This window comes from Nymphalis io, chromosome 28, assembly GCF_905147045.1.
Source record: "Nymphalis io chromosome 28, ilAglIoxx1.1, whole genome shotgun sequence".
Taxonomy (NCBI): Eukaryota; Metazoa; Arthropoda; class Insecta; order Lepidoptera; family Nymphalidae; genus Nymphalis; species Nymphalis io.
In genome coordinates, this window is record NC_065915.1 from 1,351,126 (window position 1) to 1,366,298 (window position 15,173).

General features: G+C 43.6%; 1 protein-coding gene across 1 annotated transcript; it reads left to right on the top strand.

Moving 5' to 3' along the window:
- LOC126779298 (E3 ubiquitin-protein ligase RNF113A) lies at window positions 1-9,947 on the top strand. Its single transcript, XM_050503293.1, has 7 exons — window positions 1-183; window positions 482-627; window positions 946-1,098; window positions 6,252-6,379; window positions 6,991-7,052; window positions 8,340-8,511; window positions 9,183-9,947. Exons 1-7 carry the CDS (start codon window positions 99-101, stop codon window positions 9,367-9,369), a joined length of 933 nt encoding a protein of 310 aa, XP_050359250.1. The 5' UTR covers window positions 1-98; the 3' UTR covers window positions 9,370-9,947.
- The last annotated feature ends 5,226 nt before the right edge of the window (window positions 9,948-15,173 follow it).

Consider the following 15,173-nt stretch of genomic DNA (forward strand, 5'->3'; position numbering starts at 1 on the left):
CTAAAAGTCAAACTATTTTATTTACAAACAGTAATAGTAAGTTAATAGTTTTTGTTTTTATTAAAAACCAATATATAACATAAATATTCTGTATAAATATGTCAGATGTTGAAGTAGTAACGTTCAAAAAACGAAACTTAAAGACTAGAGGTGGCAGAAAAAGAAAAGCGTCAAGTTCAGAAGGTAAACTATGTATTGCAATTTAATCTTTAATAAAGCTATTAATAACAATTACGTACATACATTGTTAAAGTTGACTGATAAAATTACAATATAAATCGCCTTTGCCTATGCCCTTTTATCTTGTACAGTAAAAAAAAATTGTGACAAAATTTCTATAAACGTAATTTAACAATTTAAAACATGGAATCATTTATTTTATACGTGACATAGCAGAATATTTTGCGCTCCAATACACACGATAGAAAAGAAAAAAAAAACATGGAACACAGATAAATAGTGTTTCTAAATAAATTTACAGAAAAAAACAGTTCAGATTCAGATGAACCTACTGTTGTTTTACCGACTAAGAGACCTCAAAAAGCGAACCCAAATGTGCAAACAACTGGTGGGGAAAAGAACAAGCGAGTTGTATTAGACGATGCTAGTAGTAATGATGAGGAAAATGTAAGCATTTTTTCGCATTTTTTTTATACAATCATTAAAATCAATTATTACTTATTATATCTGTGAGTATACATAACATCAGTACTATAATTCTTATAATATTATAATTGTTGAACTTATTATGTGCTTATATAGAATTAAAAGTAACTTGCCTGTGAAAATTGCCCAATGCTGGGCTATTATATATTTATCTTTATAAGCTTAAAGCTTTCAACACACTGCTGTAAAGCTTTTAAATGGATACTTCTGTTAGAATTTTTTCATCATCAGTCAAATATATATTATGATATATGAATACAGAATCAACAATTATTTCAGGATAAACCAACAACTACACTGTCAGTATTACAACAAAGAGAAAATGCAACAGCTACATATGAAATGGATACTGAAAAGGACAAAGACGCCCAAGCTATATTTGAGAAGTCACAGAAAATAAACGATGAATTACAAGGTCAAGCTGATGACAAGGTACATATTAATACAACTATAACAGAATAACATTTATATTTTATTTATATGACAGTGAGACTGTAGGGCTGCCATTGATTTAGACGATTAAATTTTAGAAGAGCGTGATTGCATACTTTTCGTTGTTATGTCACTCTGTAGGGAAGTAAACCGGGCAGCCATCTCATGGTTGGACATCATCGACAGATTGCAATATAAGATGGAATTACATAATGTCTCTACTGATACTCCGATTTATATATTCAATTCACTAACAATCAATTATAATAAACTATTCTGTATTTAAAAAAATGTTTAACATTGTTCAAGATCAAATTACATTATATTGAATGTTAGTTTAATTTTTATTTTCATTGAAAGGTGCTAGTTGGACGAGCATTTGGGTCACCTGATGGTTAATGGTCACCAACACCCATAGACATTGGCACTGTAAGAAATTTTAACCATTGCCTACATTATCACCAATGTTGGGAACTAAGATGTTATGTTCCTTGTGCCTGTAATTACACTGGCTCACTCACACTTCAAACCGGAACACAACAATACCGGTCTGTTAGAATATCTGATGAGCGGGTGGCACCTACCCAGGCGAGCTTGCACAAAGCCCTACCACCAGCAGTAGAATAAAACTAATGGATATAGTTTTATTCTACAAGTAACACAGTAAAGTAGTAGTACTACCTCGGTAACTCCTTTTTTTTTTTTTTTTTTTATATCGCCGGGAGGGCAAATGACTCTACTCCACCTGATGGTAAGTGGTAGTAGAGTCCAAACGCGACGACGGCCAGTACAGACGGGAAAAACGTTCTGCACTAGCCGCCTTCGCCTTGCCGGCCCGCAAGATGCCTCTTCACGCCTCGTTTGAAGGAACCCGGGTTGTAAGAGGAGGGGAATACGTGAGCTGGTAAGGAATTCCATTTTTTGGAAGTGCGACAAAGAAAGGAGTTGCCAAATTTCTTTGTTCGCGATGGAATTGATGTCACAGTTAGGCGGTGACATCGAGAACCAGCCCGCGTGGACTTAAGAAGGAAGGGGGAAGCAGGAATTAGAGAGAATAATTCCTCAGAGCACTCGCCGTGATACAGTCGATAGAAAGCGCTCAGTGCTGCTATCTCACGACGCAATTGTAAAGGTTCAAGGGTGTTTGTGACCTTTACGTCGCCAATAATGCGTACGGCACGTCGCTGCAACCGGTCCAAGGCCTCAAGTAGGTACTTAGCGGAGCCATCCCAAAGGTGCGAGCAATATTCCACGCAAGACCGTACCTGTGTTTTGTACAGCAGGCACAGTTGTTGTGGCGTGAAAAAGCGCCGCACCTTGTTCAGAACTCCGAGTTTCCGTGAAGCTGTTTTTATAACAGCCTCGATGTAATCCCTTGGACTAAGGTCGCAGCGAACGTCAATCCCCAGCATGGCGATTTTGCTTTGCATCACCAGCGGAGTACCACAGAGGGAGGGAAGAGGGGAAAATGTTGACTTTTTCGCCGTGAGAGCGCATACCTGTGTTTTCTTGGCATTAAACTCAACAAGATTATCAGAGCCCCATTTGGCGATGAGATCTAACGTCCTATCGAGTTCAATGACAAGATTCTCCCGCCTCTCCTCAGTTTCCGCCCGCCCAGCCACTGCGCGTCCGTGGTATCCACCATGCACTGTACTATCATCTGCATAGCAATGTATGTTCCCAAGGGAGAGCATATCATTGATATGCAAAAGAAAGAGTGTGGGAGATAGCACAGATCCCTGGGGGACCCCAGCATTCACTACATAGAATTGTGAAGCGCAACCATCTACTAAAACACGAAGGCTACGCTTGTGTAGGAAGCTGGCAATCCAGGTGCATAGCTGAGCAGGCAGACCATATGCCGGTAGCTTGGAGAGAAGACTTCTGTGCCAGACCCTGTCGAAAGCCTTGGAGATATCGAGGCTGACAGCCAACGATTCTCCATGCTTGTCGATAGCTTCACCCCAGAGGTGTGTTACGTACGCTAGAAGATCACCTGTGGACCGTTTTGGTCGAAAACCGTACTGACGATCATTAATTAGACAGTGATCTTCTAGGTAATGGATCAGTTGGTTGTTTAAAATCCGTTCCATCACCTTACAAAGTACTGAGGTGATAGCTATTGGCCGATAATTTGCCGGGTCAGACCGATCCCCTTTTTTGGGAACCGCTTGCACATTAGCTCTTCTCCAAGCCTCCGGCACACTTCCCGAAGAGAGAGAAAGTTGGAACAGGCGCGTTAACACAGGAGACAGCTCCGCTGCGCACTTCTTCAGCACTATGGCTGGTATTCCATCGGGACCGCTAGCTTTCCGTACATCAAGTGATTGCAGCTCCGCACGCACATCACGTTGCCTGATTTTAATGTCAGGCATCGTATGGCCACATGCAGGTATTGTAGGTGGCAGTGCACTACAATCATCGATGACGGAATTGTCGGCAAAGAGTTTAGCCAGGAGATCAGCTTGCTCTTGCGGACTGTGAGCTAGCGATCCGTCCGGATTTCTGAGCGGTGGCAGCGAAGGTTGGCAGAAATTGTTTTGCACAGACTTGGTCAGACGCCAGAAGCTACGGGAGCCCCTAGGATGCGAAACAAGGTCATGACCAATCTGTACAATGCGCTGTGCATCCGCTCTCGTGTATGCCTTTCTACAGGACTTGGAATTTTTATTATAGTTTGCTTTCAGTGAGTCAATGTTAGATGCCCCGCTAATGCAGCCGTTGATCCACTTGCGATATGCCGCCTGCTTAGCTGATACAGCATCGGCACATTCACGAGTGAACCAACGGTTACGCGTACTCCTACTGACGAGATCTGAGCTAGGAATGTAGTATTCCATTCCCAGCATGATCTCGCCAGCAACAGCAGCGGCACTAGCTGTCGGGTCATTCCCACTGAAGCAACGTTCCTTCCAAGGGACCGACGCATAGTAATCGCGCATACCGTCCCAACCCGCCGACTTATAGTGCCAAACGCGACGTTTGCATACCGCTAGTGGCGGCAGCTTGGCCTGTGGCACTCTGGTAGAAATAAGGCTGTGATCCGAAGAGCCAAGAGGAGCCTGAACCACAACCTGATATTCCACCGGGTGAGAAGTCAGCAGAAGGTCCAGTAGAGAAGGTGCTTGCCCATCAATGTCTGGGATCCTGGTGGGCTGATCAACCAGTTGGGTCAAGTCATGTGTGAGAGCAAAAGCATGAGCAGTCCTTCCAGCATGGTCAGTTTTGAGGGATTTCAACCAGGATTCGTGGTGAGCATTAAAGTCCCCCAAAAACACCAATTCCGCGTTAGGAAATTGCTCTTGCGCAGCATCTGCCACCCGACTAAGATGGTCAAATAGTCGGCTTGTCTCCAAGTCACCATTGTGGGATCTGTAGAGGCACACGTAGACTCGGCTCTGACGAACCAGGTCCACACGTACCACCAACATGGAGAAGGAGGGGTCCTCCAAGCAGCGCAGTCGGTGACAGCAAACATCCGTCCTGACGAACAAGCATACTCCGGCTTTCGCTTTGAAGGATTCTTCAAGCGTGTAGCCGGGATAATTAAGGTAGCTGGTATCGGCAGGACGGAGTATTTGTGTCTCCGTGAGAAACAACATTGCTGGCCGTGCTGTCTCGAGATGGTGGTGGACAGCGTTGAGGTTAGTGTGGAGTCCTCGGATGTTAGAGAACTCGACCTCAAACAGCGAGGGTATGGTGGGGGTGAGCACCGCTGTACGACCGTTATTTCTTTTTTGTTGCGCCATTTGGGAGAAATTAAATGGAAAAGAGACGTGAAGCGAGCGATGTATTGCCACGATAGGGATGGGCAAAGTGTGGAGGCGTGTTTCCCCAAGTGGTTGCCAAAAGGAAAAATACACTGACCCGCCGGACGGAAGGGCCCCCGAACCCCCCCGGAAGTGGCCGCCGGGACCCCACCTACCGGTCACCAACCGGCACGACGGTCCACCCCGAGATTATGCGTGGCCTGGTGGGGCAGCCTCACGAGCTGGTTAGGCACGCTCGGGCCCCTGTACTATGCCACGGGCGGCCAGCGGAACAGCCGTTTCTTCGGGTCTCCCTGACCGGAAGGTCAATACAGTTTCCCCCGGCATTGGTTCAACAGCCGTCTCCAACCGGACCAACACCCATCGCGGCAATACTCGCTCGGGCTCTGGCTGTACGCTGGCTGACCTCGAAACGCGGCTGCAAGCCACTTCACGAGTTTTTCACCATGCGTACGGTGGTAACAAGCCAGGCGGATGTTAGCATCCTACCACCAGGTGAGCAGATGGTCGCTCAGATATCCCTTAGTCGCCTCTTACGACACCCATGGGAAAGAGAGGGGCAGTGAAATGTATTCTTTCTCCGTCACTGCACGGATAAATCAAACAAACAAATCCAAACAAACTTTAATCCAAACAAACTTTAAATATCTAGCGATTAATTATAACTTAACACTTGGGTATAATACTAAAAAACAATTTAAATAATATGACAAAATGATAACGATAATAATAAATTAAATTCAAACAGTAAATTGCAAATATCAATGATAATATTGAAAAAAATATGTTAGTTATAACCATAATTGGCAATCAAGCTAATTATTTTAATTCTTAGCTTAACAGGGCACAGATTGTTTGTCCAATGCCTTGTTGGCTGCTGGAGACATAAAATACTTAATCAATGTTGCCCAGAGTATAAAACCAATAAATTTTTTTATGATAAACAGCAACACTTCGTATTGTGTATTGCTTATTTATGTTATGAAAAAAAAAAATAGAATTTAATGTATTACAGCGCCATCTAGTAGCATTCATTCGCTTTTTTATAAGATATTTAATAACTATAGAATACATATGTAGAAGACGACGACGATTTGGACTAACGATAGGATAACCGAGAATAATCACCGGATTGAGAAGCCACAGTATTATGCAACAACCGACTAAATAACAGCCACTGGGTCACAGAGACCCTGGCCCTTTGGGCCAGAATGAAATGACGCGACGGTCAAAGCCGTCGAGGAGGAGCAGCCCGGGTAAAGGGGGCAACCCCGAGGCCCGTACCTTGACTGACCTAGGCCAGCCAGGAGGACCGAACTCTCTAATGATAGATAAATAGATATAAAAATATTTTATATGATAATTTTTCTTTTGTTCTAGGTATACCGAGGCATAAATAATTATGCTCGATATTATAAAAAACAAGATACGGCTATCGGTAATGCGAGTTCCGGTTTTGTGAGGAAAGGCCCCATCAGAGCTCCGGCCAATTTAAGATCTACTGTCAGGTGATATTATAGTAACTCCTATTAATATTCGTTATTCGATGTTAAATTTGTCTGTTACCAGTTTGTTAAATTTTGTTAATAACTATAATAATAATAATGGCCTCCAGACTGATTTCGGTCACGGCGGCCAGTCTCAAGAGAGATTAGCCAACTATGCAGGGGATATTATAGTGCACAAGTGTGTGCGCAAACACAGGTGCACTCTCAATTCCCTAACTCATAATCCGATGGGACGGCAATCCGACACTACCGGAAAGAGTTCAGGCGCAGCACCAACGGCTTTACGTGCTTTTCGAGGCACGGGAGTGTACACACTTCCAACTTTCAGACTCTGGACTACTACTGAGAATTTTCTGATAGAAAAACCCAATAACTTTTTACTGACCCGACCTGGGAATTGAACCCAGGACCTCCGGGTCTGCGGCCTTACATCAACCAGACCAATGAGGCAGTCATTATTATGTTTAATAACTATGTTAAATTGAAAATATGCAGTTATTATAAAATCACAGATAGACGCTTCAGTTTAATTTTTTTGTACAAATAGCAACAAAGTATACAGTATACACGATGTAATACTTATGTATTGACTTTTAATATGCTCCTTTCAGATGGGACTATCAACCTGACATTTGCAAAGATTATAAGGAGACTGGTTACTGTGGTTTTGGAGGTATGTATTATCTGTGGAACTAAATGATAAACGTTCGCATTAATAATATAAATATTAATTATTTAATTATTATTTTAAGCTGGTCAGAAATAAGACACTATTGTCAATGTAACATTATTTATTGTCCGATTATCGGATATAATCTTAATACAAAAATATAATTAATTTGTTTATTTCTCCAATTTTTTAAAAAGTGCTACCATGACAGTTGTCCTATAATGGCCAGATGTAATTTTATTACAAGTTGTATCTAACCAACTGGTACAGATAATAAAATGTTAACCCTATGTTATGTATTTTAATGAGTAAAAAATAGAGAATTAGGAAATTCCAGTCTCTTCTCAATTAGAGCCTTCACCACGAGTGGTATATTAACAACCTTTTTTTTTATAGAATAGTAAGGCGGACGAGCATATGGGCCACCATCAGGTGGCCCATATGCTCACCAACGCCCATAGACTTAGCATTGTAAGAAATGTTAACCATCGCTTACATCACAAATGCGCCACCAACCTTGGGAACTAAGATGTTATGCCCCTTGTGCCTGTAATTACACTGGCTCACTCACCCTTCAAACCGGAACACAATCAAGTACTGCTGTTTTGCGGTAGAATATCTGATTAGGGGGTGGTACCTACCATTGCACAAAGCTTACACAAAGCTCTACCACCAGTAAACCTGATATATAACATTTTATATATATAACATTTTATGCACTATATACTTTTATAAAATACACAATAATTAGGACCACTATAAAATAGTACTGGCTTCGTCCACGTATTAAGGAAGAGGAGCTGGTGTTAGTATAAAAAGTAACCTATGGCCCTCCTCGAGGTTCAAACTTGCTTCATACCAAATTTCATCAAAATCGGTTTAATAGTTTAGCTTTGAAAGCGTAACAGACATACTGGTGGTAGGGCTTTGTGCAAGCTCGTCTGGGTAGGTACCACCCACTCATCAGATATTCTACCGCAAAACAGCAGTGCTTGTTATTGTTGTGTTCCGGTTTAAAGGGTGAGTGAGCCAGTGTAATTACAGGCACAAGGGTTATAACATCTTAGTTCCCAAGGTTGGTGGCTCATTGGCTATGTAAGCGATGGTTGATATTTCTTACAATGCCATTGTCTAAGGGCGTTTGGTGACCACTTACCATCAGGTGGCCCATATGCTCGTCCGCCTTCCTTATCTATAAAAAAAAGGCATACAGTCTTACAGTATACAGACAGTGTTACTTTCGAATTTATAATAAGTTTCGATATTTAATTTATTTTATATTTCTTGCAGATTCCTGTAAGTTTTTACACGACAGATCAGATTATAAGCACGGATGGCAATTGGAGATGGAGGAAACCAAAAATAAAGAGGGGGAATCGGACTATGAAATAGAGAGTGATGAAGAACTACCATTCAAATGTTTTATATGTAGGGACAGCTTCAAAGATCCCATAGTGACCAGGTTAGTCTGTGCCTTATGTGTTATTACTATTTACTATAATAAGGGCCTATATAAAATGTTTATATTCTAGGATAAATATGTAAATTTTCATCATCGGATGAGTGGTTTATGTAACTAGAAGACAAACATACAATAATAATAATATCCTTGGACATTTTTCACACACGGCCATCTGATTCCAAATTAAGCTTGTACAGAGCTTGTACTATGGAAACCAGATAACTGATATACTACATATACTAATTTTCTTCTGTAAATATATACTTATATAGTTAATTACACCCATATTTAGGACAAACAGACATGTTCATGCACACAAATAGCTGTCCTGGGTAGGAATCGAACCCACAACCTTCGGCGTGAAAGGCAAGCATCCACCAAACACGCCAACCGGCTCGTCGAAAGTAACATACAATTTTATTTATTGAATATTATAATATATAGCAATACATAGATTGTGTTTCGGTTTGAAGAGTGAGTAGCCGGTATAACTACAGACATAAGGGACATAACATCTTAGTTCTTAGGGTAAGGAATGATTAATATTTCTTAGGCAATGTTTATGGGTGGTGGTGACCACTTACCGTCGGATGGCACATTTTCCGTCCCGTCAGTATGTACCTAAGTGTGAGTTCCTTATTATTTTAAATAAGTAAATTATTTTTTTGTAGATGTAAACATTATTTTTGCGAGAAATGCGCGCTGCAGAACTATAAGAAGTCAACGAGGTGTTTTATTTGTAACGCCCAGACTAGTGGTGTTTTTAACCCGGCGAAGGAACTCGAAGCTAAGATTAAAGCACGCGCTATGGAAAATGATGGTGACAATGATTCTGATGATGATGATGATGATGATTGATCAATGAATGTTGTTATAAAATATTTCGCGTTTAATTAATTTTAAATACCACCAGTATCCCAAACATTTTTTTTTCGCCTTTTTGCCGTCCACTGCTGGACGAAAGCCTCCCCCATAGAACTTTTTTTTTTTTTTTTTATATGTCCGAGATGGCAAATGACTCTACTCCACCTGATGGTAAGTGGTAGTAGAGTCCAAACGCGACGACGGCCAGTACAGTCGGGAAGAATGTTCTGTACTAGCCGTCACCGCCTTGCCGGCCTGCAAGATGCCTCTTCACGCCTCGTTTGAAGGAACCCGGGCTGTAAGAGGAGGGGAACATGTGAGCTGGTAAAGAATTCCATTTTTTAGTAGTGCGACAAAGAAAGGAGTTGCCAAATTTCTTTGTGCGCGATGGAATTGATGTCACAGTTAGGCGGTGACATCGAGAACCAGCTCGCGTGGACTTAAGAAGGAAGGGGGAAGCAGGAATTAGAGAGAATAATTCCTCAGAGCACTCGCCGTGATACAGTCGATAGAAAGCGCTCAGTGCTGCTATCTCGCGACGCAATTGTAAAGGTTCAAGGGTGTTTGTGACCTTTACGTCGCCAATAATGCGTATTGCACGTCGCTGCATATTATTGCCGGTCCAAGGCCTCCAGTAGGTACTTAGCGGAGCCATCCCAAAGATGCGAGCAATATTCAACGCAAGACCGTACCTGTGTTTTGTATAACAGGCACAGTTGTTGCGGCGTGAAAAAACGCCGCACCTTGTTCAGAACTCCGAGTTTTCGTGAAGCTGTTTTTATAATAGCCTCGATGTAATCCCTTGGACTAAGGTCGCAGCAAACGTCCATCCTCAGCATGGCGATTTTGCTTTGTATCATCAGCGGTATGCCACAGAGGGAGGGATGTGGGTAAAATGGTGACTTTTTCGCTGTGAGAGCGCATACCTATGTTTTCTTGGCATTAAACTCAACAAGATTATCAGAACCCCATTTGGCAATGAGCTCTAACGTCCTATCGAGTTCAATGACAAGATTCTCCCGCCTCTCCTCAGTTTCCGCCCGCCCAGCCACTGCACGTCCGTGGTATCCACCATGCACTGTACTATCATCTGCATAGCAATGTATGTTCCCAAGGGAGAGCATATCATTGATATGCAAAAGAAAGAGTGTGGGAGATAGCACAGATCCCTGGGGGACCCCAGCATTCACTACATAGAATTGTGAAGCGCAACCATCTACTAAAACACGAAGGCTACGCTTGTGTAGGAAGCTGGCAATCCAGGTGCATAGCTGAGCAGGCAGACCATATGCCGGTAGCTTGGAGAGAAGACTTCTGTGCCAGACCCTGTCGAAAGCCTTGGAGATATCGAGGCTGACACCCAACGATTCTCCATGCTTGTCGATAGCTTCACCCCAGAGGTGTGTTACGTACGCTAGAAGATCACCTGTGGACCGTTTTGGTCGAAACCCGTACTGACGATCATTAATTAGACAGTGATCTTCTAGGTAATGGATCAGTTGGTTGTTTAGAATCCGTTCCATCACCTTACAAAGTAAAAGGTGATAGCTATTGGTCGATAATTTGCCGGGTCAGACCGATCCCCTTTTTTGGGAACCGCTTGCACATTAGCTCTTCTCCAAGCCTCCGGCACACATCCCGAAGAGAGAGAAAGTTGGAACAGGCGCGTTAACACAGGAGACAGCTCCGCCGCGCACTTCTTCAGCACAATGGCTGGTATTCCATCAGGACCGCTAGCTTTCCGTATATCAAGTGATTGCAGCTCCGCACGCACATCACGTTGCCTGATTTTGATGTCAGGCATCGTGTGGCCACATGAAGGTATTGTTGGTGACTGCGCACTACAATCATCGATCACAGAGTTGTCGGCAAAGAGTTTAGCCAGGAGGTCGGCTTTCTCCTGCGGACTGTGAGCTAGCGATCCGTCCGGATTTCTGAGTGGTGGCAGCGAAGGTTGGCAGAAATTGTTTTGCACAGACTTGGTCAGACGCCAGAAGCTACGGGAGCCCCTAGGATGCGAAATAAGGTCATGACCAATCTGTACAATGCGCTGTGCATCCGCTCTCGTGTATGCCTTCCTACAGGACTTGGAATTTTTATTGTAGTTTGCTTTCAGTGAGTCAATGTTAGATGCCCCGCTAATGCAGCCGTTGATCCACGCGCGATATGCCGCCTGCTTAGATGATACAGCGTCGGCACATTCACGAGTGAACCAACGGTTACGCGTACCCCTATTGATGAGATCTGAGCTAGGAATGTAGTATTCCATTCCTAACATGATCTCATCAGCAACAGCAGCGGCACTAGCTGTCGGGTCATTCCCACTGAAGCAACGTTCCTTCCAAGGGACTGACGCATAGTAATCGCGCATACCGTCCCAATCTGCCGACTTATAGTGCCAAACGCGACGTTTGCATACCGCTGATGGCGGCAGCTTGGCCTGTGGCACTTTGGTAGATATAAGGCCGTGATCCGAAGAACCAAGTGGAGCTTGAACCACAACCTGATATTCCACTTGGTGAGAAGTCAGCAGAAGATCCAGTAGAGAAGGCGCTTGCCCATCAATGTCTGGGATCCTGGTGGGCTGATCAACCAGTTGGGTCAAGTCGTGTGTGAGAGCAAAAGCATGAGCAGTTCTTCCACCATGGTCAGTTTTGAGGGATTTCAACCATGATTCATGGTGAGCATTAAAATCCCCCAAAAACACCAATTCCGCGTTAGGAAACTGCTCTTGCGCAGCATCTGCCACCCGACTAAGATGGTCAAATAATCGGCTTGTCTCCAAGTCACCATTGTGGGATCTGTAGAGGCACACGTAGACTCGACTCTGACGAACCAGGTCCACACGTACCACCAACATGGAGAAGGAGGGGTCCTCCAAGCAGCGCAATCGGTGACTACAAACATCCGCCCTGACGAACAAGCATACTCCGGCTTTCGCTTTAAAAGATTCTTCTAGCATGTAGTCGGGATAGTTAAGGTAGCTGGTGTCGGCAGGGCGGAGTATTTGCGTCTCCGTGAGAAACAGCATTGCTGGCCGTGCTGTCTCGAGATGGTGGTGGACAGCGTTGAGGTTAGCGTGGAGTCCTCGGATGTTAGAGAACTCGACCTCAAACAGCGTGGGTATGGTGGGGGTGTGCACCGCTGAACGACCGTTATTTCTTAATTGCGCTACCATTTGGAAAAATAAGGAAAAGAGACGTGAAGCGAGCGACGTATTGCCACGATAGGGATGGGCAAAGTATGGAGGCGTGTTTTCCCAAATGGTTCCCAAAAGGGAAAATATACTGATCTGCCGGACGGAAGGGCCCCCGAACCCCCCCGGAAGTGGCCGCCGGGACCCCACCTTCCGGTCACCAACCGGCACGACGGTCCACCCCGAGATTATGCGTGGCCTGGTGGGGCAGCCTCGCGAGCTGGTTAGGCACGCTCGGGCCCCTGTACTATGCCACGGGTGGCCAGCGGAACAGCCGTTTCTTCAGGTCTCCCTGTCCGGCAGGTCAATACAGTTTCCCCCGGCATTGGTTCAACAGCCGTCTCCACTGGACCAACACCCATCGCGGCAATACTCGCTCGGGCCAAGCATCCCGATCTTGATCAGTCCGCATCCATCTTCCTAGACTACGTTTGCCTAAGCGTGGTCTCCACTCTAACACGTGTCGGCTCTATTGGCCATCAATGCGCCTGGAGACATGACCAGCCCTCCTCATCGAGCTAATTCTACGCGCGATGTCGGTAACTTTAGTTCTCTGGCGAATGTCCGCATTTCGGATTCTATCTGCCAGAGAAACCCCAAGCATCGCGCGTTCCATTGGTCGCTGAGCGACCTTAAATTTGTGGACCGGCGGTGGATACGGCGAGTGTCCACGTTTCGGCACCGTAAGTCATTACAGATAGGACGCACTGATTAAAGACCCTGGTCTTAAGCGACTGGGATCGACGATTCAAAAGTATGACGCAAACTCCCGAATGCTGTCCAGCCCAAACGTATTCTTCTTTTAGCCTCCTTCTCAAAGTTGTGCCGGCTAAGTTGCATAGTTTGGCCCAGGTAGATGTATTCCTGCACAACTTCAAGTGGAGAGCCATTTGCGACCACTGGTCTCGGGGATATAAGTTCGTTGGCCATAATTTTGGTCTTTTCATCCCGAGACCTACTTGTCTTGAAGAATCGCTCAGGCTGTTTAGCATCTCTTCCAAATCCTGCAGTTTCCGCCATGATGACGTCATCGTCATCAAAATCGTAGATGTGTTATGTGTTGGCCATTTATATTAATGTCGCGTCCGTTCCAATCGAGCGTCTTGAAGACGTCCTCCAATGCATTGGTAAAAAGTTTCGGTAAGATTACATCTCCCTGTCTTACCCCGCGATGCAATTGGATTGGTCTTGTGCTCTGATCTTGCACTTGGACGGTCCCAAACATTAGATTTTAGAAAACTCCATATGTTTGGGGTTACCCGCTAGTACTGTACTAATTTAAGGATAAAACCTTCGAGTATGTACTGCTGGTAAGGTAGCTCTATTGCTATCTTACATTGATTTTTTTTTTTGTATGAATGTATGCTGTTGGCCCTACTGGCGTTTACAGCTTCACTGGGCGTAGTGGCGAGTACTAGACTCCGCCTTGAAATTTGAGCCGTCTTGGTCTCGGGCTCCGCGTGATCTCCATCCTGAGGGTGTCTCCTACGCGATCGCACCTCGGCTCAGGACGTAGTCGGTGGGGTGGGAAGCGATCCTGCACGAAGCACCGTACTATGTCACGACCGGTTTCGTGACGTCACTAGTCGGCACATTTAATAGGCCAAGCCTTATTAAGTACTTACAAAAATACATTGTTATAGCTCGATATTAAATACAACTAGCGCCATCAATTGATGAAAAGAAAAAATTAAAATGACATTTGACATTTACAATTATTAGATCTTGAACACCATGTATATCAATAGTTTTTTTAATTAAACATGTCATTAAATCAAAAAAAAATGTTATTTAATAAATTAGGTTCTTTTTCTTTCCTTATCTATACTAATATTATAAAGAGGTAACGTTTGTGAGGTTGTAGGGGGTAACCTTTGGATCTACTGAACCGATTTTGAAAAGTCTTCTACCAATAGAAAGCCACATTATTTGTGAGCGTCATATTCTTCTTCGTCGTGACACTCTTGTCAGAGCGGTCGTGGTCGCCATGAAATATTATAAATTATTCGGCGCAGATGTTATTCGCCTCACGAGCCTGCGCCATATGTCCCTGTCAGTGGTAAGCCTCGTGCATTCATGCAAAGTACCGCCAACAGTTGTTTTTATTTGGTCGGTCCATCTTCAACTTGATTCAACTGTGTGATTGGCTTTGAAGCAGTGAATGACAGAGTGTCATATTAACCGAAAAATTAAAAGACAGAAGAGTCGGATTTAGTGGCCAACACGATTTTTGACAGTCAGGAAATAAATCATAGCACTCAGTACTAACCGAACCACAATTATAATTTCATCACACGTAAAAATGTTTACCGCCCAACGAAATGGACACGGTCGGCTAGTGTATATATATATAATATAAATAATTTGAATAACACGACAGTTTTATTTAATGCTTTATTATTCATAATAAGACAAATAAATACCACAGATAATATAAAGGCGACAAAATCTTAAATACAATTCAGGAGAAAATGTTATTAATTCTTAAAACAATTGTACAAAATTTGTGAACTTATAATTTTGACAATAAATAAAAGATTAAACTAAAACAAATAAATGAGCAAATTAGATAAATTAAGATTCCGTCCCTAATTAGAATATC

Coding starts and splice junctions, on each gene's coding strand:
- LOC126779298 (XM_050503293.1), top strand. CDS start 99: ATGTCAGATGTTGAAGTAGTAACGTTCAAAAAACGAAACTTAAAGACT. Junction 184..481: donor AAAAGCGTCAAGTTCAGAAG/GTAAACTATGTA, acceptor ATAAATTTACAG/AAAAAAACAGTTCAGATTCA. Junction 6,380..6,990: donor AATTTAAGATCTACTGTCAG/GTGATATTATAG, acceptor TGCTCCTTTCAG/ATGGGACTATCAACCTGACA.